This window comes from Dendrobates tinctorius, unplaced genomic scaffold (assembly GCF_039654945.1).
Source record: "Dendrobates tinctorius isolate UK_male_01 unplaced genomic scaffold, ASM3965494v1 ptg000254l, whole genome shotgun sequence".
Lineage (NCBI taxonomy): Eukaryota > Metazoa > Chordata > Amphibia > Anura > Dendrobatidae > Dendrobates > Dendrobates tinctorius.
The window spans coordinates 10246153-10269531 of record NW_027361921.1 but is presented as its reverse complement, the minus strand read 5'-3'; the positions used below and the strand labels follow the sequence as shown (position 1 = coordinate 10269531).

Sequence of the window (23379 nt, the reverse complement as noted above, 5' to 3'; positions counted from 1 at the left end):
TTTATTAAATAGTCCCAGGTGGGACATCACTGTTCTGTGACAGATCGCTGATCTGTCACATCACAGATCACTGTGACAGATCAGCGATCTGTCACAGGCAGTGCACAAGGCTTCCTCATGCCTGCGCTTTGCAGGCACTGAGGAAGCCAGCTTCCTGCAGGCCCCCGAAGGCCCCCGTCGCCATCTTGTATTCGGGGGCCTGCAGGAAAGGAGCCCCCGGCAGCAGCGCTGCACATTGCGCTGCCGTGGGGGGCTCAGGGAAGCACGGAGGGAACCCCCTCCCTGCCGATGCTTCCCTTTAACCCCGGTACACCGCGATCATGTTTGATCGCGGTGTGCAAGGGGTTAACGTGTCGGGGGCGGTCCGTGACACATAGTGCCGGGTGTCAGCTGTGATAATCAGCTGACACCCGGCCGCGATCAGCGGCGCTCACCACGTGGGCGCCGCTGATCGCGGTAGACGTACTATCCCGTCCATGTGCATAGGGGCCCGGGTCACATGGACGGGATAGTACGTCTGATGTCAGGAAGGGGTTAATGTTTATTTTGGTTTTTCTTATAAACAAAACTGTATTCATACCAGTATAAATGTAAACGATGTACTCTCTGTTTTTGTGAATCACAAGTTTTCTCACATTGTTCACATAAAATTTATAAATAAAGAATTGAAAAAAAAAATAAATTTGCAATTTAATAATGAGACACCTAAAACTGTACAGCATGTTTTGCTTCTTACCTTATAATGGCAGTCTTTAGAAGTGTACATAGTTAATTTTACCATCCTACTGTCATTCTGGGGTTGTGGAACATGTAACTTGGCAGATAGCTGCAGAGGGAATTCATCACTTAAATAGAAAAAAATATACGAACAACTTATAAAAATGTAATTCTTTTAAGTTATTACATTCCAGTTACAATAAAATATTTTTAAAGTGGTATTAAAGGTAATTTGTCAGCAGAATTGTGCTGAGTAACCTACAGACAGTGTCAGGTCGGCGCCGTTATACTGATTACAATTATACCTTTGTTGATTAAAGATAATTATTAAGGTTGAGGTGATCCTGATTTTCCAAAAAAATCCATTTGAAAATGGAGCCTGCACAATAGCAGCTATAGGTGTATACAGTTAGGTCCATATATATTTGGACAGAGACAACATTTTTCTAATTTTGGTTCTAGACATTACCACAATGAATTTTAAACAAAACAATTCAGATGCAGTTGAAGTTCAGACTTTCAGCTTTCATTTGAGGGTATCCACATTAAAATTGGTTGAAGGGTTTAGGAGTTTCAGCTCCTTAACATGTGCCACCCTGTTTTTAAAAGGGACCAAAAGTAATAGGACAGATTAAATAATTGTAAATAAAATGTTCATTTCTAGTACTTGGTTGAAAACCCTTTGTTGGCAATGACTGCCTGAAGTCTTGAACTCATGGACATCACCAGACGCTGTGTTTCCTCCTTTTTGATGCTCTGCCAGGCCTTCACTGCGGTGGTTTTCAGTTGCTGTTTGTTTGTAGGCCTTGCTGTCTGAAGTTTAGTCTTTAACAAGTGAAATGCATGCTCAATTGGGTTGAGATCAGGTGACTGATTCGGCCATTCAAAAATATTCCACTTCTTTGCATTAATAAACTCCTGGGTTGCTTTGGCTTTATGTTTTGGGTCATTGTCCATCTGTAGCATGAAACGACGACCAATCAGTTTGGCTGCATTTGGCTGGATCTGAGCACACAGTATGGCTCTGAATACCTCAGAATTCATTCGGCTGCTTCTGTCCTGTGTCACATCATCAATAAACACTAGTGACCCAGTGCCACTGGCAGCCATGCATGCCCAAGCCATCACACTGCCTCCGCCGTGTTTTACAGATGATGTGGTATGCTTTGGATCATGAGCTGTACCACGCCTTTGCCATACTTTTCTCTTTCCATCATTCTGGTAGAGGTTGATCTTGGTTTCATCTGTCCAAAGAATGTTCTTCCAGAACTGTGCTGGCTTTTTTAGATTTTTTTTTCAACGCCCCCTGAGGAAGGAGCTGCCTTGCTCCGAAACGCGCGTCGGGGTTAGCCTGCGTGTCTGTCTCAGCCTGCGTGTCTGTCTCCATTCCATTCAGGTAACGCTGTTTATATTTTACATATGTTAGTATTTTTGGTCCCTCATCCATTCATCTGCAGTGGGTCTGGTCGGTCTATATGGGTGACAATGTACACTGGTGCCTTATATATGCTCTATAACCTCTAGTTGACTGACGGACTAACTGTAGTGATTTGCGATTTGCTTCTATGCGACTATTGTTACTACATGTTATTGGTTCCTACTTGATGGCCATATGACTATTGCTAATTGTTTTACTAAGAACCAAAAATCTTTGTGTCATTTGATATATGATCTATAGGGATTCTTCTTCGATTATTATATTCTAGAGTCCTGTATGGTGTAGACAGCATGTATGGCTCATTTTGCCATTTTATATGCCTTCAGACCCCCCCCTTTTCATGTGAACCTGTGTTTATTTCTGTGACGTATACTAATAAAATGTTACTTTTTATGGGTTCTTTGACTGTTGGTCGTTCACTCCTTTGTTGTTGTTCCTGAATTTTGACAGTTGCCCTTCATAGTCCTGCATATATATATGTGCCCTACAGGGATATTTTCATCATGTAACCTGGTTTTCCTGGCTATATTCCTTACACATATATATATTATGCATATCACAATCTTATTATTTTAGATTTTTTTTAGCAAATTCCAGTCTAGCTTTTTTATTCTTGATGCTTATGAGTGGCTTGCACCATGCAGTGAACCCTCTGTATTTACTTTCATGCAGTCTTCTCTTTATGGTAGATTTGGATATTGATACGCCTACCTCCTGGAGAGTGTTGTTCACTTGGTTGGCTGTTGTGAAGGGGTTTCTCTTCACCATGGAGACTATTCTGCGATCATCCATCACTGTTGTCTTCCGTGGGCGCCCAGGTCTTTTTGCATTGATGAGTTCACCAGTGCTTGCTTTCTTTCTCAGGATGTACCAAACTGTAGATTTTGCCACTCCTAATGTTGTAGCAATTTCTCGGATAGGTTTTTTCTGTTTTTGCAGCTTAACCCCTTCATGACCCAGCCTATTTTGACCTTAATGACCTGGCCATTTTTTGCAATTCTGACCAGTGTCCCTTTATGAGGTAATAACTCTGGAACGCTTCAACGCATCCTAGCGATTCTGAGATTGTTTTTTCGTGACATATTGGGCTTCATGTTAGTGGTAAATTTAGATCGATAATTTTTGCGTTTATTTGTGAAAAAATCAGAAATTTGGCGAAAATTTTGAAAATTTCGCAATTTTCAAATTTTGAATTTTTATTCTGTTAAACTAGAGAGTTATGTGTCACAAAATAGTTACTAAATAACATTTCCCACATGTCTACTTTACATCAGCACAATTTTGGAAGCAAAATATTTTTTGTTAGGAAGTTATAAGGGTTAAAAGTTGACCAGTGATTTCTCATTTTTACAACAAAATTTACAAAACCATTTTTTTTAGGGACCACCTCACATTTGAAGTCACTTTAAGGGGTCTATATGGCAGAAAATACCCAAAAGTGACACCATTCTAAAAACTGCACCCCTCAAGCTACTCAAAACTACATTCAAGAAGATTATTAACCCTTTAGGTGTTTCACAGGAACTAAAGCAACATGGAAGGAAAAAAAGGACATTTTAATTTCTCCAACAAAAATTTTCTTTCAGCATCAATTTTTTCATTTTCACATGGGCAACAGGATAAAATGGATCCTAAAATTTGTTGGGCAATTTCCCCTGAGTACACCGATACCTCATATGTGGTCAAAAACCACTGTTTGGGCGCACGGCAGGGTTCAGAAGGGAAGGAGCGCCATTTGACTTTTTGAATGGAAAATATGCTGGAATATTTAACGCTTGCCATGTCGCGTTTGGAGAGTCGCTGTGTGCCTAATCACTGGCGCTCCCCCACAAGTGACCCCATTTTGGAAACTTGACCCCCCAAGGAACTTATCTAGATGCATAGTGATCACTTTGAACCCCCAGGTGCTTCTCAAATTGATCCATAAAAAAAAAAAAAAAGTACTTTTTTTCACAAAAATTATCTTTTAGCCTCAGTTTTTTCATTTTCACATGGGCAACAGGATAAAATTGATCCTAAAATTTGTTGGGCAATTTCTCCTGAGTACACCGATACCTCATATGTGGTCATAAACCACTGTTTGGGTGCACGGCAGGGCCCGGAAGGGAAGGAGCGCAATTTGACTTTTTGAATGGAAAATTAGCTCCAATCGTTATCGGACACCATGTCGTGTTTGGAGAGCCCCTGTGTGCCTAAACATTGGAGCTCCCCCACAAGTGACACCATTTTGGAAACTAGACCCCTTAAGGAACTTATTTAGATGTGTAGTGAGCACTTTGAACCCCCAAGTGCTTCACAAAAGTTTATAACATAGAGCAGTGAAAATAAAAAAAATCATTTTTTTTCCTCAAAAATGATTTTTTAGCACGCTATTTTTTATTTTCACAAGGGTAACAGGAGAAATTGGACCACAAAAGTTGTTGTCCAGATTGTCCTGAGTATGCTGGTACCCCATATGTGGGGGGGGGCACTGTTTGGGTGCACGGCAGGGCGCAGAAGGGAATGAGCGCCATTTGACTTTTTGAAATGAAAATTAGCTCCAATCGTTAGCGGACACCATGTCGTGTTTGGAGAGCCCCTGTGTGCCTAAACTTTGGAGCTCCCCCACAAATCACCCCATTTTGGAAACTAGACCCCCTAAGGAACTTATCTAGATGCATAGTGAGCACTTTGAACCCCCAGGTGATTCACAGAAGTTTATAATGCAGAGCAGTGAAAATAAAAAATCTTTTTTTTTCCTAAAAAAAATTTTTTTAGTTGGCAATTTTTTATTTTCACAAGGGTACTAGGCTAAATTGGACCCCAAAAGTTGTTGTCCAGTTTGTCCTGAGTACGCTGATACCCCATATGTGGGGGGGAACCACTGTTTGGGCACACGTTGGGGCTCAGCAGGGAAGTAGTGACATTTTGAAATGCTGACTTTGATGGAATGGTCTGCGGGTGTCATGTTACATTTGCTGAGCCCCTGTGTGCCTAAACAGTAGAAACCCCCCACAAGTGACCCCATTTTGGAAACTAGACCCCCCAAGGAACTTATCTAGATGTGTGGTGAGCACCTTGAACCCCCAAGTGCTTCACAGAAGTTTATAATGCAGAGCCGTGAAAATAAAAAATCATTTTTTTTCCCTCAAAAAAAATGAATTTTAGCACGCAATTTTTTTTTCACAAGGGTAACAGGAGAAATTGGACCCCAAAAGTTGTTGTCCAGTTTGACCTGAGTACGCTGATACCCCATATGTGGGGAGGGACCATTGTTTGGGCACACGTCGGGGCTCGGAAGGGAAGTAGTGACGTTTTGAAATACCGACTTGATCGAATGGTCTGCGGGCATCATGTTACGTTTGCAGAGCCTCTGATGTGCCTAAACAGTGGAAACCCCCCACAAGTGACCCCATTTTGGAAACTAGACCACCAAGGAACTTATCTAGATGTGTGGTGACCAGCACTTTGAACCCCCAAGTGCTTCACATTAGTTTATAACGCAGAACCGTGAAAATAAAAAATATTTTTTTCCTCAAAAAATGATTTTTTAGCCCGCAATTTTTTATTTTCACAAGGGTAACAGGATAAATTGAACCCCAAAAGTTGTTGTCCAGTTTGTCCTGAGTACGCTGGTACCCCATATGTGGGGGGGAACCATTGTTTGGGCACACGTCAAGGCTCGGAATGGAAGTAGTGACGTTTTGAAATGCAGACTTTGATGGAATAGTCTGCGGTCGTCATTACGTTTGCAGAGCACCTGATGTGCCTAAACAGTGGAAACCCCCCACAAGTGACCCCGTTTTGGAAACTAGACCTTCCAAGGAACGTATGTAAGATGTGTTGTGAGCACTTTGAACCCCCAAGTGCTTCACAGAAGTTTATAATGCAGAGACGTGAAAATGAAAAAATCATTTTTTTCCACAAAAATAATTTTTTAGCCCCCAATTTTTTATTTTCCCAAGGGTAACATGAGAAATTAGTCCCCAAAAGTTGTTGTGCAATTTTTCCTGAGTACGCTGATACCTCATATGTTGGGGTAAACCACTGTTTGGGCACACGGCAGGGCTTGGAAGGGAGGGAGCACCATTTGACTTTTTGAACGCAAAATTGGCTGGAATCAATGGTTGCACCATGTCACGTTTGGCGACCCCCTGATGTGCCTAAACAGTGGAAACCCCTCAATTCTAACTCCAACCCTAACCCCAACACACCCCTAACCACAAGCCTAACCCTAATTCCAACCCTAACCCTAATTCTAACCCTAATTCCAACCCTAACCCTAATTCCAACCCTAACCCTAATTCTAACCCTAATTCCAACCCTAACCCTAATTCCAACCCTAACCCTAACCCTCTTTCCAACCCTAACCCTCTTTCCAACCCTAACCCTCTTTCCAACCCTAACCCTAACCCTCTTTCCAACCCTAACCCTCTTTTCAACCCTAACCCTAACCCTCTTTTCAACCCTAACCCTAACCCTCTTTTCAACCCTAATCCTAACCCTAATGGAAAAATAAAAATAAAAATATTTTCTTTATTTTATTAGTTGTGCCTACCTATGGGGGTGATAATCGGGGGGTTTATTTACTTTTTCTTTCATTTTGATCACTGTGAGAGTGATCAAAATGAAAGAATAGAATCTGCAGCCGGCAGATTCGGGTGGGCGCACTGCGCCTGCACATGCGCCCGCCATTTTCTAAGATGGCGGCGCCCATGAACCGGACCCGCCGGACACCGGGAGCGACAGGGGGATTTAGAAGGTGCCGGGGATGGTGAGAAGGGGTGAGGGGGGATAGGAATCTGGCGGGGAGCAGAGGGAATGGGAGGGGGGCAGATGATGACAGCGGCGGCAGATCGCCGCTGTCATTCAGTTGCGGGGGGGGGCGATCGCCGGGGGGGTGGAATCGGTGTCTCCAGCCATGTCCGATGCTACAGCAGCATCGGCCATGGCTGGATTGTAATATTTCATCAATTTTCATTGATGAAATATTACTATCGCTCTGATTGGCTGTTTCACTTTTAACAGCCAATCAGAGCGATCGTAGCCACGTGGGGGCGAAGACACGCCCACTGTGGCGAAGAACAAAGCCCTCTGTATCTGCGGGTCGGGTGACCTTTCAGTGACCTAGGTCACCCGACCCGCAGGGGGGCTTTAAAGTCATGACGCCACATAGGCGTCATGGGTCGTTCTGGCACGACTTTTCATGACGCCTACGTGGCGTCAAAGGTCGTGAAGGGGTTAAGGATGGCTCTTGTTTCACTTGCATGGAGAGCTCCTTTGACCGCATGTTTCCTTCACAGCAAAACCTTCCAAATGTAAGCACCATACCTCAAATCAACTCCAGGCCTTTTATCTGCTTAACTGAAAATGATTTAACAAACGGATTGCCCACACCTGTCCATGAAATAGCCTTGGAGTCAATTGTTCAATTACTTTTGGTCCCTTTAAAAACAGGGTGGCACATGTTAAGGAGCTGAAACTCCTAAACCCTTCATGCAATTTTAATGTGGATACTCTCAAATGAATGCTGAAAGTCTGAACTTCAACTGCATCTGAATTGTTTTGTTTAAAATTCATTGTGGTAATGTCTAGAACCAAAATTAGAAAAATGTTGTCTCTGTCCAAATATATATGGTGTGACGACCAGGAAGGTAACGTCCGAGAGTGGACCCTCTGGATTGCGGAACTGGAGCTCCCGGGGCAAGCGCGCCAGGTGGAGCCGACCCCTATACAGGGACCGCTAGGGGCAGGCCATCGGAAGACAGATACCACGACAGCTAGAACCTAGAGGGGCGGCTCAAAGGACCAGAGAGGGACTGGCGGAACCAGAGCACAAGACTAACCAGAGATACAGGACGGGTCAGGCACACAAGGCGGAGAACAGGTCAAAGTGAGGAGTACGAGACTGAGTGCGGAGTGCAGGACTGAGTACGGAGTACAGGAGTGCGGGACTGAGTAGGAAGTACAGGATGGACGACGGAGTACAGAACTGAACAAGGAGTACAAGGACGGAGTACAGGACTGAACAAGGAGTACAAGGACGGAGTACAGGCAGGAATTCAGAGAGTTGTGGGGAAGAACCCCTACAACTTGGTCAGAATACCGCAAGTACTGCACACGATAATCAGGCGTCTCCACCATCTTGGAGACGCCTGATATAGCACGTGCTGCAGTCTAATTGGGCGGCCAGACCTCTGGGCGGGCGCTGCAGGGTTAAGGAACCTGCAGAGCACGCGCCCGCGGCCTAGGGCGAGCACACGTGACGCGCCGGGAGCGAGGAGGAGGCGGGCACAGCGTGGCGAGCCGAGGGCAGGTGAGTACAGGCGGTGGCGGGCCGGGACGTGATATATGGACCTAACTGTATAGAGCTTTTACTGCACATGCAGCGCCATATTGCTAGAGAGGTAAAAAAAAAGTCCTCTTCAAAGATGGCGCCGCCAAGCCTGCGCAGTAGTAGATATTAGCAAAGGTTGCAACTGCGCATGCGCCGGCGGAGCCATCTGAGAAGGAATTTTTTTTCCTTTTTTTTCAGTATGTATATATAATATTCATTATGTTAACTAGGGGGCAGGTCACTGAGGGATCAGTGACCTGTCAACAGTCTTCATTATGAATAGGTAAGCAGAACACCACATGAGGACCCCACCCACAGCCCTGCCCAGGAGCACGAACATATCATTAACTAAAAACTGAAAATAAAGATTAAAGATTAAACAACAACCACAAGATGGATTTCATTAACCAATGTATCATTGTAATCAGGATAATGGTGCCGATCTGACACTATAGGTTACTGTGCACAATCCTGTTGACAAGTTCCTTTTAAATGGACCAGACAAGTACTAGATTGTCAAGTGTGAAATGTATATAGAATTTACATGTAGGGAACTTTGGAACATTCTGAAAGCAACAAATTTCTAAAACAAACTGTTATAATAACTTTTTTTTGTTTAAGAATTTCGGTGTATAAGAAAGACATAGCTGAACTGGAGCGGGTGCAGAGAAGAGCGACCAAGGTTATTAGGGAACTAGGGGGTCTGCAATACCAAGACAGGTTATTACATTTGGGATTATTTAGTTTGGAGAATCGAAGGCTTAGGGGTGATCTTATTACAATGTATAAATATATGCGGGGACAATACCAAGAGCTTTCTAATGATCTTTTTACTCTTAGACCTGTGACGGGGACAAGGGGGCATCCTCTACGTCTGGAGGAAAGAAGGTTTAAGCATACTCACAGACGCGGATTCTTTACTGTAAGAGCAGTGAGACTATGGAACTCTCTGCCATATGATGTTGTAATGAGTGATTCCCTACTAAAATTTAAGAAGGGACTGGATGCCTTTCTTGAAAAGTATAATATTACAGGGTATATACACTAGTTTCCTTAATATTGCGTTGATCCAGGGAGCCAGTATGATTGCTGTATGTGGAGTCGGGAAGGAATTTTTTTCCCCAATGTGAAGCTTACTTGTTGCCACATGGGTTTTTTTTGCCTTCCTCTGGATCAACATGTTAGGGCAAGTTAGGATAGGATATGGGTTGAACTAGATGGACTTAAAGTCTCCCTTCAACCTTAATAACTATGTTACCATGTTACTATGTTATCTGTTTTACTACTGCATTAATTTAAGGAACATAATTATTCAACACATGCACCATGCATGCAAAAATTTGACATCTCCTCTTAACTGCATGTTTTCCTTTGAACAACATTTTACTAAATATAAAAGAGTGATACATTTACCAAAATTGTAATGCTGCTAACACGAACTGTAATGTTTTTTGAGAGCTTGCATCAGTTCATGTTAAGAACATGCCTACAGCTGTGAACATTTGGTTTTCTTTTTATTGTGAAGCAAACAACAAATAGGAACAAATAACAGTAAACGTTAGTGTGCAAAAATTTATAAAGCCTTTTATGGCAATTACATCTGCAAGTCGCTTTGTACAAATCTCTATAAGCTTTCCACATCTTGCCGCTGGAATTTTAGCCCAATCCTCTAGGCAAAACTGCTCCAGCTACATCAAATAAGATGGTTTGCTCTTGTGAACAGCAATAGTGCAATCTTCAAGTCTGACCTCAGATTCTTAACTGGATTAATGTCTGGGCTATGACTTAAGGGGGTTTTACACTAAGCAATATCGCTAGCAATATCGCTAAAACGTCACTGGTTTTGTGACGTTATAGCGATATTGCTAGCGATATCGCTATGTGTGATACTTACCAGCGACCGGCTCCCCCGCTGCTCATCGCTGATCGCGCGAGAATGTCCGGCTCTATTTCTCGTCGGGCGCTTCCTGCTGAGACTTCCTGCTGTGACGTCAAGCGACGCGTGGAGGCGGGCGGGAGGACGCAAAATCGCTGTGTGTGAATGGTAAGTATCGTGCGCTGCGTCGCTGCTGCATCGCTGTGAGATCTTTCTGTATGAAAGCTCACTAGCGATCATTTAGCGATGCACCAGCGATCCAGACCGGGTCGGATCGCAGGTTGGATCACTGGTGCATCGCTAAATGTAAAAGGGCCTTTAGCCTAAGTATTTTGGAGTGGCCATGTGCACACATTGCCGATTTGCCTGTGGAGTTTTTATTATGAGGATTACGCCTCTCTTGGCAGAAAACATAGTGGAGAATCCATGCGGATTTGATGCAGGTTTGTGTATATATATATATATATATATATATATATATATACACACATACACACACACATACATATATATACACATACATGCATATTATATATATACATATATACAGTGGGTACGGAAAGTAATCAGACCCCTTTAAATTTTTCACTTTGTTTCATTGCAGCCATTTTGTAAATTAAAAAAGTTCATTTTTTTCTCATTAATGTACTCTGCACTCTATCTTGACTGAAAAAAACAGATGTAGAAATTTTTGCAAATTTATTAAAAAAGAAAAGCTAAAATATCACATGGTCATAAGTAATCAGACCCATTGCTCAGTATTGAGTAGAAGCACCCTTTTGAGCTAGTACAGCCATGAGTCTTCTTGGGAATGATGCAACAAGTTTTTCACACCTGGATTTGGGGATCTGCTGCAATTCTTTCTTGCAGATCCTCTCCAGTTCCGTCAGGCTGAATGGTGAACTTTGGTGGACAGCCATTTTCAGGTCTCTCCAGAGATGATCAATTGGGTTTAGGTCAGGGATATGGCTGAACAAGACAAGAATGGTAACAGAGTTGTTCCAAAGCCACTCCTTTGTTATTTTAACTGTGTGCTCAGGGTCATTGTCTTGTTAGAAGGTGAACCTTTGGCCAAGTCTGAGGTCCAGAGCACTCTGGAAGAGGTTTTCATCCAGGATATCTCTGTACTTGGCTGCATTCATGTTTCCTTCAATGGCAACCAGTCATCCTGCCCCTGCAGCTGAAAAACACCCCAATAGCATGATGCTGCCACCACCACGTTTCACTGTTGGGATTCTACTGGGCAGGTGATGAGCAGTGTCCGGTTTTCTCCACACTTAACGCTTAAAATTATCACCATAAAGGTCTATCTTCATCTCATCAGACCTGAGAATCTTATTTCTCATAGTCTAATAAATTTTATACCAGGCTATTTGCGCTCCCGTAGGTGTAGGATCCAAGGCTTCTTATTATCCAAAAAACATTTTTAATATTTCTCAAGAAAAAGCACATACAACGCGTTTCAACAGTATAAAATGTCTTCCTCAGGTATATTGTGATAAGTGTTCCAAAATTGTGGATCGCTTTATAAGAAGTAGAGTTATGCTAAACAGGGTGTGGACCACTAAAATGAGTTCCTAACACACCCACTATAGAACTGCTAAACAAGTTAGAAATCTACAAGAGGACATATGATAGTAAAAGCAAATACATTATATAAATATATACAAAACATGTTAAAATTAGATTGTAACAGATAATATATAAAATATGTTAGTGAATATCATAAAATTACAATATAATTATATAGCGAATTTAAATGGTTATATGTGACTAAAATACATTAAAAACAACTGAAAATGTGTCTGTTAACCTCTTTAGTGAACATAATAAAAAATAAAATAAAAAACAAGGCAAAAAACAATGCTTTATAAATCATACTGGCAAGCAAAAAGTGGAATAAAATGAGATTTAAAAAGGTGGATATAAATATAAACATGGTAATGTTGAAAACGTAATCTTGTCCCGCAAAAAAGAGCTGCCATACAGCTCCATCAGCGGAAAAATAAAAAAGTTCTAACTCTCACAATAAAGCAATGCAAAAGTAATTTCTTCTATAAAATAGATTTTATTGTGTAAATGCGGCAACACAAAATACGATATAAATGAGGTATCGCTGTAATCGTACTGACTCGAAAAATAAAACTGCCTTATCAATTTTACCACATATGGAACAGCATACCTCCCCCCCCCCAAAAAAAAAAAAAATCCTGAATTGCTGGTTTTTGTTCACACTGCCTCCCAAAAATCGGAATAGAAAGCTATCGAAAAATGTCATGTGCCAGAAAATGGTACTAATAAAATATCAAATCATTCCACAAAAAACAAGCCCTCACATGACTCTGTGGGTCAAAGAAGGGAAATGTTATAGCTCTGAAGATATAGTGATGCAAAAACTATTTTTTGCAATAAAAATTGTCTTTTAGTGTGTGACAGCAGCCAAGCATAAAAACGCAATATAAATCTGGTATCGCTGTAACCGCACCAACCCGAAGAATAATGTCACCTAATTGCTCATTCCGCATGAGGAACGGCATAAAAAAATAATTTAAATCCAAATCTTCACCCGCTGTTCATTTTTTCCATTCTGCCTCCCAAAAATCGCAGTAAAGCTCGGTGCACATTTATCCTGTGCTCTGCACTGAGCGGTTGCACCGGAGTTTCCATGTAAATCTCTGAAATACATGATTCAGACAAAACCTCTGGCGGAAGATTCCCTATAATGAAGCAGATGGAGGCACTGTGGACGCCATCTGATCTGTGACCTGTCAGTGTCCGTGATTTTAGGCTTGCATAAAAGTGCTGAAGGCCACAGTTTTATGCACTTCTGAAAAGACACAGTTGAACAGAGGCCAGAGGGAGTCCAGAGTAACTTTGCTGCCTCATTATAGTGAACAGATTGCTCGGGGGGTTTCATCTGAATCACGTCACTCAGAGATTTAGATGGAAACCCCAAAGTAAGTGGTCAGCAAAGGGCACCGGATAACTGTGATCCCCAATGCTATGTAAACTGCTCCCAGCAATCACAGATTATTAACATAAAAACCTGACCCCCATGTTAGATGCTCTCAAGGCGAAAATAGGAGCTTGGATTAAGCTGCACTTGTCGGTAGTGGGCCGGGTTAATTTAATTAAAATGATTCTGATGCCCAAAATTTTGTATATTCTGCATAATGCACCTGTCTGGATATTTCAGGGGAAATTTAGACAAATAAACGTCCTGTTCAGGGGATTGGTGTGGGGGAAGAAACACCCTCGTATTAGACTGTAAACCCTTCAACACCCTAAGGATGATGGGGGCCTGGCCCTGCCTAATCCTGAACTATACTTCCTTGCGGCCCAGTGCCAGCACTTGAGAGGGGGGTTGCTTGAAGCAACTTCTGGTGGGATGCAACACATTTTGGAAAAACTGACAAATCGGTGTCCAGTGGTACAATGTTTGGAGGATGGATCATTGGGGGTGCATGGGAAACAACTCCCCACATTATCTCTGATAAACTTTGGAGAAGGGTTAAACAAATTCAGGGGGTTACTGGCCTGACCCGGTTCTCGCCAATTTGGGATAATATTAATCTACCAGAATTCAGATGCATGGGAAGACTGGGCGAATGGCAGGATAGAGGGATTCATTTTGTTTTACAGATTGTGGACCCACAGGGACTGAAATCCTTTTCTCAGCTACAATCGGAATTTGGGCTCAGAGATTCGGGTGGGTTCCATTATGCACGGATGAAGCACGCATTTATAGCTCAGTGTAAGGGTTGCAATCTTGAAATACAGGGGGATATTTTCTTGGAGTGTGTATGTGGGAAGGGGTCTACAAGTGGAGTCTGTTGTGAGTTCATTTTCCCCTTCACCACTGAGGTCTAATGAATTCCCTCTTCTGGTGAAGGAAGGTAGTGAGGCTGATTATCAAGCACCTGAGCAGGATGATGATGAATGGGTGACTGGAATTGCTGACTGGATATAAGGCAGCCGACGCCCTTCTGCCTTGCGGGTGATTTCTCTGAGGGATTATAGGAGACCAATCTGATTCCTGCTCCTCAAAAGCTAAGTTTTCTGCTCTGCTTTTTGCATTTGTGTTTTGGTTTTGTTTTGCCTTGTTTTTCTGGATTTCTGCCATTCCCTGCTGGGGTGAGCTGAATTCCTTTTTGCTCGGTCTTCAAAAAATACCTGAGTACTGATATAGTCTTTTTGAAGCCTAGCGTCTTCAGGGCTTTTTTTCCCTATCAGTCTGTTGGCTCTTGTTTTGATAGGGTTTTGGCGGATTGCAGACAGCAGCTTTTCTATCCTGTCCTATTTAGTTAGCTTGGGCCCCATCATTTGCTCAGCCTATCTTTCTATCTGTGTGAGTGTTTTTTCATCTTGCTTCACCGTCATTATATGTTGGGGGCTGCCTATTGCTTTGGGGTCTGCTCTGGGGCAGTTTAGATTTCCCTTTCTGTCTTTAGGCTATTAAGTTCTCCGGCTGTGATCGAGGGGTCTAGGGCTCCGTAGGAACCCCCACGGCTACTGCTAGTTGTTGTTGATAGGTTCAGGGGTCTGCAATCCGATAGCTGCCAACTTCTCTGGTTTTCTGGACTTAGCTAGTATTTCTGTTTTTGCCTCCTACGGTGACTCATTCATAACAGAATCACCCGCCATACCGCAGATCCTAGGGTACTCAATAGCAGGAAAGAACTGTAAAAAAAAAAAAAAAGTGTGTGTATATTTTTTCCTCTATATCTCTGAGGCCGTAGGGGGAATTTTTTTTTCTCTCAATGGAGATAAAGCAATTGTCTGATCGTGAGGAGCAGCTCGCTGCGGAAGTGCGGGGAATTTCCGCCTACCTTGCTCATTCACATGCTGCTGAACCAAAGATCCCTACTCCTGATGTGTTTTTTGGGGATCGGTCTAAATTTTTGAATTTCAAAAATAATTGTAAAATATTTTTTGCCTTGAAGCCTAACTCGTCAGGGAGCTCCGCGCAGCAGGTTAAAATTGTCATCTCTTTGCTGCGTGGTGATCCCCAGGATTGGGAGTTTTCTTTGAAACCAGATGATCCTATTCAAACTAATGTGAACGCATTTTTTCAAGCCTTGGTTGGGGTTGTTGTATGACGAACCTAATGCTATTGATCAGGCTGAAAAGACCCTGTTGGCATTGAGCAAGGGTCGAGATTCTGCAGAATTGTACTGTCAAAAATTCCAAAAGTGGGCGGTCCTTACTACCTGGAATGATAATGCCTTGGCAGCTCTCTTTCGGAAGGGTTTGTCAGAAGCCGTAAAAGATACTATGGTGGGATTTCCTGTTCCCTCTGGTCTTGACGATTCTATGTCATTAGCCATTCAGGTTGATCGGCGTTTACGTGAACGCAGTACTGAACGAGAGGTGTTGCCACCTGTTGAACAAGTGTCTGAACCTATGCAATGTGATAGTTTTGTCCAGGGAGCAACGTCAGGAGTTCAGAAGGCGTAATAAGCTGTTTTTTTTGTGGAGATGCCTCGCATATTATCTCTGTCTGTCCTAAACGAGAGAAACGTTTTGCACACACGTTTTCTGTGGGTGGTGTTCAACCTAAGTTTCTTCTGGCAATTACTCTGATCTGCTCCCTGTCCACATTTTCCGCCAAGGCTTTTGTGGATTCGGGAGCAGCCCTGAACCTAATGGACTTGGATTTTGCTAAACGTTGTGGATTTCCGATAACACCTCTGCGGACGCCTATCCCTTTGAGGGGGATTGATGCTACTCCTTTGGCGAAAAATAAACCTCAGTTTTGGACCCAGGTGGTAATGCGGGTCGCCCCAGACCATCAAGAAAATTGCAGATTTTTGGTGTTGCATAAATTGCATGATACCATTGTTCTGGGGTTTCCCTGGTTGCAAATTCATAATCCAGTTTTGGATTGGAAATCTGTGTCTGTGGTGAGTTGGGGTTGTCGGTGTGCCCTTAGTGAGGCTCCAGTTTTTTCCACCTCTCCTCAGTCGCATGATGTTCCTGACTATTTGGCGGACTTTTATGATGTATTTAGTGAGAATGAGTCTGCGTCTTTGCCTCCTCATAGGAGTTATGACTGTGCAATTGAACTGAGCTTGGGGTGTAAATTTCCCAAGGGTCGGCTCTTCAATTTATCTGTACCAGAGCACGAGGCTATGCGATCCTACTGTATATTAAGGAGGCGTTGGAGAAGGATCATATTAGACCATCCTCTTCACCCTTAGGTGCCGGTTTTTTTTTCGTGGCCAAAAAGGATGGTTCATTAAGGCCTTGTATTGATTATCGTGCCCTCAACAAAATTACTATTAAATATCAGTATCCGTTACCCCTGATTTCGGATCTATTCTCCAGAGTTAAAGGTGCTTGCTGGTTTACCATGCTTGACCTCAGGGGGAGTATAATCTTATCAGCATTAAGCATGGGGATGAATGGAAGACGGCGTTTAATACTCCGGAGGGACATTTTGAGTACCTGGTGATGCCTTTTGGGCTCACTAATGCCCCTTCTGTCTTCCAGTGCTTCATGAACGACATTTTCCGAGACTTTGTGGATAAATTTTTTATTATCTACAGTGGGGAAAAAAAGTATTTAGTCAGTCAGCAATAGTGCAAGTTCCACCACTTAAAAAGATGAGAGGCGTCTGTAATTTACATCATAGGTAGACCTCAACTATGGGAGACGAACTGAGAAAAAAAAATCCAGAAAATCACATTGTCTGGTTTTTTTTTTCATTTTATTTGCATATTATGGTGAAAATAAGTATTTGGTCAGAAACAAAATTTCATCTCAATACTTTGTGATATATCCTTTGTTGGCAATGACAGAGGTCAAACGTTTTCTGTAAGTCTTCACAAGGTTGCCACACACTGTTGTTGGTATGTTGGCCCATTCCTCCATGCAGATCTCCTCTAGAGCAGTGATGTTTTTGGCTTTTCGCTTGGCAACACGGACTTTCAACTGCCTCCAAAGGTTTTCTATAGGGTTGAGATCTGGAGACTGGCTAGGCCACTCCAGGACCTTGAAATGCTTCTGACGAAGCCACTCCTTCGTTGCCCTGGCGGTGTGCTTTGGATCATTGTCATGTTGAAAGACCCAGCCACGTTTCATCTTCAATGCCCTTGCTGATGGAAGGAGGTTTGCACTCAAAATCTCACGATACATGGCCCCATTCATTCTTTCATGTACCCGGATCAGTCGTCCTGGCCCCTTTGCAGAGAAACAGCCCCAAAGCATGATGTTTCCACCACCATGCTTTACAGTAGGTATGGTGTTTGATGGATGCAACTCAGTATTCTTTTTCCTCCAAACACGACAAGCTGTGTTTCTACCAAACAGTTCCAGTTTGGTTTCATCAGACCATAGGACATTCTCCCAAAACTCCTCTGGATCATCCAAATGCTCTCTAGCAAACTTCAGACGGGCCCGGACATGTACAGGCTTAAGCAGTGGGACACGTCTGGCACTGCAGGATCTGAGTCCATGGTGGCGTAGTGTGTTACTTATGGTAGGCCTTGTTACATTGGTCCCAGCTCTCTGCAGTTCATTCACTAGGTCCCCCCGCGTGGTTCTGGGATTTTTGCTCACCGTTCTTGTGATCATTCTGACCCCACGGGGTGGGATTTTGCGTGGAGCACCAGATCGAGGGAGATTATCAGTGGTCTTGTATGTCTTCCATTTTCTAATTATTGCTCCCACAGTTGATTTCTTCACTCCAAGCTGGTTGGCTATTGCAGATTCAGTCTTCCCAGCCTGGTGCCGGGCTACAATTTTGTTTCTGGTGTCCTTTGACAGCTCTTTGGTCTTCACCATAGTGGAGTTTGGAGTCAGACTGTTTGAGGGTGTGCACAGGTGTCTTTTTATACTGATAACAAGTTTAAACAGGTGCCATTACTACAGGTAATGAGTGGAGGAAAGAGGAGACTCTTAAAGAAGAAGTTACAGGTCTGTGAGAGCCAGAAATCTTGATTGCTTGTTTCTGACCAAATACTTATTTTCCACCATAATATGCAAATAAAATGAAAAAAAAACAGACATTGTGATTTTCTGGATTTTTTTTTCTCAGTTTGTCTCCCATAGTTGAGGTCTACCTATGATGTAAATTACAGACGCCTCTCATCTTTTTAAGTGGTGGAACTTGCACTATTGCTGACTGACTAAATACTTTTTTTCCCCACTGTATCTGGATGATATTTTGATCTTCTCCAAGGATTGGGATACTCATGTGGAACATGTTCGGACTGTGTTCCAGATCTTGAAGGAGAATTCCCTGTATGTCAAAGGATCGAAATGCCTTTTTGGGGTACAGAGGATTTCATTTTTGGGAATTATTTTGTCTCCGTCAACTATTGAAATGGACCCGGCCAAGGTACAGGCCATTTATGATTGGGTTCAGCCCACTTCTTTGAAGGCCCTCCAGAAGTTCTTGGGTTTTGCTAACTTTTATCGGAAATTTATAGCAAAATTTTCTAGTATTGCCAAGCCATTGACTGATCTGACTAAGAAGGGTGCTGATGTGTTGAATTGGTCTCCGGAGGCTGTTTCTTCCTCTCAGGAGCTGAAGCGAAGATTCACTTCTGCCCCGGTTTTGCGTCAACCTGATGTCTCACTCCCGTTCCAGGTAGAGGTGGACGCTTCTGAGATTGGTGCAGGAGCTGTTTTGTCCCAAAAGGATCCTGTAACATCTAAAATGAATCCCTGTGCTTTCTTTTCCCGAAAGTTCTCTCCATCTGAACGTAACTATAATGTGGGGAATCGGGAACTGTTAGCCATGAAATGGGCATTTGAGGAGTGGAGGCATTGGTTGGAGGGAGCTAAACATCAAGTCGTGGTCCTCACTGACCACAAGAATTTGATTTACCTGGAGTCGGCCAAACTCTTGAACCCTAGACAGGCTAGGTGGGCCTTGTTTTTTACACGTTTTGATTTTGTGGTCTCTTTTCTTCCTGGCACTAAGAATGTCAAGGCTGACGCTCTCTCTAGGAGCTTCTTTGCTGATTCTCCTGTGGTGACCAAGCCTGCTACCATCTTAGGCGAAAGGATAGTTCTTTCTGCCATCTCGCCCGATTTGAGACGTGCTCTGGAAGAGTTCCAGGAGGACAAACCTGAGCGTTGTCCCAGTGGGAAGTTGTATGTTCCTGACCAGTGGAAGAAGAGAGTGATGTCTGAAGTTCATTGCTCTGCATTGGCTAGTCATCCAGGTATTTTTGGTACTAGAGATCTGGTGAGTCGGTCTTTTTGGTGGCCCGCCTTGTCTCGTGATGTCAGGAATTTTGTGCAGTCCTGTGGGACTTGCTCCCGGTCTAAACCTTGTTCTCGCTCTAGTGGGTTGTTGATGCCTTTGCCGGTCCCCAGGAGGCCATGGACCCATAATTCAATGGATTTCATCTCTGATATGCCTGTCTCTCAGAGAATGACTGTTATTTGGGTGATTTGTGATAGGTTCTCTAAGATGGCTCATCTTGTACCACTCCCTAAGTTGCCATCTTCCTCTGAGTTGGTGCCCCTGTTTTTGCAACAGGTGGTTCGCTTGCACAGGATTCCTGAGAACATTGTATCTAACAGAGGAGTTCAGTTTGTGTCTAGATTTTGGAGGACTTTCTGTTCCAAGCTGGGAATTCAGTTGTCATCCTCCTCTGCGTTTCACCCTCAGACCAATGGGCAGACGGAGAGAACAAACCAGACTTTGGAGTCGTATTTGAGATGTTTTATTTCTGCTGATCAGGATGATTGGGTTTCATTTTTGCCCTTGGCCGAATTTGCTTTAAATAATAGAGCTAGTTCTGCCACTTTGATGTCACCTTTTTTTTGTAACTTTGGGTTTCATCCTCGATTTTCTTCAGGGCAGGTGGAGCCTTCTGCCTGCCCAGGTGTTGACACTGTGGTGGAGAGAATGCACCAGATCTGGGACCAAGTGGTGGATAAGTTATCTCTCTCCCAGGAAAAGGCCCAGCGGTTTTCCAACCGACATAGGACCATTTAAGGTTGGTGATATGGTTTGGTTATCATAAAAAAATATCGCTATGAAGGTGGCTTCTCCTAAGTTTAAGCCTAGATTTATTGGACTTTACAAGATTTTGGAGATTATTAATCCGGTCTCTTTTCGTTTAGCTCTTCCTGTCACATTTAAAATCCATAATGTGTTTCATAAGTCCTTGTTGAAGAGGTTTGTTGAACCAGTTGTTCCTGGGGTGGCACCTCCGGACCCTGTATTGGTTGAAGGTAACATGGAATATGAGGTAGAGAAGATACTGGATTCCCGTCTGGCTAGACGGAGACTGCAGTATTTGGTTAAGTGGAAGGGTTATGGTCAGGAGGATAATTCCTGGGTCTCTGCCTCTGATATTCATGCCAAAACATTGGTGCGTGCCTTTCATCAGGCTCACCCTGATCGCCCTGGTGGCGTGGATGAGGGTTCGGTGACCCCTCCTCAAGGGGGAGGTACTGTTGTGAGTTCGGCCGCAGCGCCGTACATATAATTCTCTTTGCAGGAACGCAGCTCCTGCAGAGCAGTATATTTATGGCAAATTCATATGGCAAAAAACAAGCCTTCCCACAGCCTTCCCTGTTGCGAGTTCATTTTCCCCTTCACCATTGAGGTCTGATGAACTCCCTCTTCTGGTGAAGGAAGGTAGTGAGGCTGATTACCAAGCACCTGAGCAGGATGATGATGAATGGGTGACTGGAATTGCTGACTGGATATAAGGCAGCCGACGCCCTTCTGCCTTGCGGGTGATTTTCTCTGAGGGATTCTAGGAGACCAGTCTGATTCCTGCTCCTCAAAAGCTAAGTTTTCTGCTCTGCTTTTTCCATGTGTGTTTTGGTTTTGTTTTGCCTTGTTTTTCTGGATTTCTGCCATTCCCTGCTGGGGTGAGCTGAATTCCTTTTTGCTCTGTCTTCAGAAAATACGTGAGTACTGATATAGTCTTTTTAAACCTAGCGTCTTCAGGGATTTTTTTCCCTATCAGTCTGTTGGCTCTTGTTTTGATAGGGTTTTGGCGGATTGCAGACAGCAGCTTTTCTATCCTGTCCTATTTAGTTAGCTTGGGCCCCATCATTTGCTCAGCCTATCTTTCTATCTGAGTGTTTTTTCATCTTGCTTCACCGTCATTAAACCGTCAGAAAACCGGAGAGGTTGGTAGCTATTGGATTGCAGACCCCTGATCCTATCCACAACAACTAACAGTAGCCGTGGGGGGTTCCTACGATGCCCTAGACCCCTTGATCACAGCAGGAGAACTAAATAGGCCTAAAGAAAGAAAGGGGAAATCTGAACTGCCCCAGAGCAGACCCCAAAGCAATAGGCAGCCCCCAACATATAATGACGGTGAAGCAAGATGAAAACACTAACACAGATAGAAAGATAGGTTGAGCAAACGATGGGGCCAAAGCTAACTAAAAAGGACAGGATAGAAAAGCTGCTGTCTGCAATCCGTAAAAAACCCTACCAAAAAATGTCCCAACCGTCTGATAGGAAAAACAGTCCATGAAGTCGCTAGGACTTCAAAATGACTATCAGCACTCAGGTAAATTCTGAAGACATAGCAGAGAGACAAACTGATCAGAGACAAAAATGGAACTCAGCACACCCCCGACCGGGGATGGCTGAACTCCAAAAAACAAGGTAAACAAAACAAAACTAGTAAGTTCAATAGCAGAGCAAAAACTTATCTTTGGGAAGCAGGAATCAGACTGGTCTCCAAGAATCCAGCAGAGAAATCACCAGCGACTCAGAAGGGCGTCAGCTGCCTTATATCCATCCAGTCAGCAGTTCCTGTTACCCAGTCATCATCTACCAGATCAGGTGTTTGGTAATCAGCCTCACTACCTTCCTTCACCAGAAGAGGGAGTTCATCAAACCTCAATGGTGAAGGGGAAAATGAACTCACAACAGTACCTCCCCCTTGAGGAGGGGTCACCGAACCCTCATCCACGCCACCAGGGCGATCAGGATGGGCCCGATGAAAGGCACGAACCAATCTTTCGGCATGAATATCGGATGCAGGGAGCCAAGAATTATCCTCCTGGCCATAACCCTTCCATTTAACCAAATACTGGAGTCTCCGTCTAGCCAGGCGAGAATCCATTATCTTCTCAACCTCATATTCCACATTACCTTCAACCAATACCGGGTCAGGAGGTGCCACCACAGGAACTACTGGCTCAACAAACCTCTTTAACAGAGACTTATGAAACACGTTATGGATCTTAAATGTAACAGGAAGAGCCAATCGAAAAGAGACTGGATTAAGAATGTCCAAAATCTTGTAAGGTCCAATAAGGCTGAGTTCACACGTGGCCTTTTTTTCGCGTTTCCGCGGAGGTTTTAACCGCACAATTTTGCAGCGAAAACGCGAAAAATAAGCATCCCATGCATTCCTATGGGATTCCGCAATGCTGTGCTAATGCTGCGGTTTTTACCGCGGCGGAATCGCTTCGCGGTAAAAAACGCAGCATGCTCATTAATTTGCGGAATCGCGGCGATCCCGCACCCATAGGAATGCATTGTTCCGCTTACTTCCCGCATGTGGCTGTGCACACCATGCGGAAAGTAAGCAGAACAATTGCGGATGGTACCCATGGTCCGGAGGAGAGGAGACTGTCCTCCGGGCTTTGGGTACCATATCCCTGTAAAAAATAGAATTTAAAATAAAAAATATTGTTATTCTTACCTTCCGGAGTCCCGCGCAGCATTCCCGCCTCTCTCCACGCTCCCGGTCCCAGTAAGCCTTTGCGAAAATGCCCGCGATGGCGTCCGTTCTCGCGGGATCGTGAAGTCTCGCGGTCAATACGCTTGCAAAATGCTAGTTTTTCCGCGGGAAAATCGCAGAAATTTAAAATGCGATTTTCCCGCGGAATGGAATTCCGGAATTCTCGCGGTAATTTCCGCGAGAGTTCCGGTGCGTGTGCACTTAGCCTTAATCTAGGTTTAAACTTTGGAGAAGCCACCTTCATAGCGATATTCTTTGATGACAACCAAACCATATCACCCACCTTAAACTGGGGACCAATGGTCCTGTGGCGGTTGGAAAACCGCTGGGCCTTTTCCTGGGAGAGAGA

At 43.6% G+C, this 23379-nt stretch overlaps 1 protein-coding gene across 3 annotated transcripts in view; it reads right to left on the bottom strand.

The window, feature by feature from the left end:
- PGAP1 (post-GPI attachment to proteins inositol deacylase 1) overlaps positions 1 to 23379 on the bottom strand; it is a 794782-nt gene that overhangs the window by 268379 nt on the left and 503024 nt on the right. For all 3 annotated transcript variants that reach the window (XM_073558145.1, XM_073558147.1, XM_073558146.1), the window contains one exon: positions 737 to 845. In XM_073558145.1, coding sequence (XP_073414246.1) covers positions 737 to 845 — 109 coding nt within the window. The remainder of the gene's footprint in view (positions 1 to 736; positions 846 to 23379) is intronic.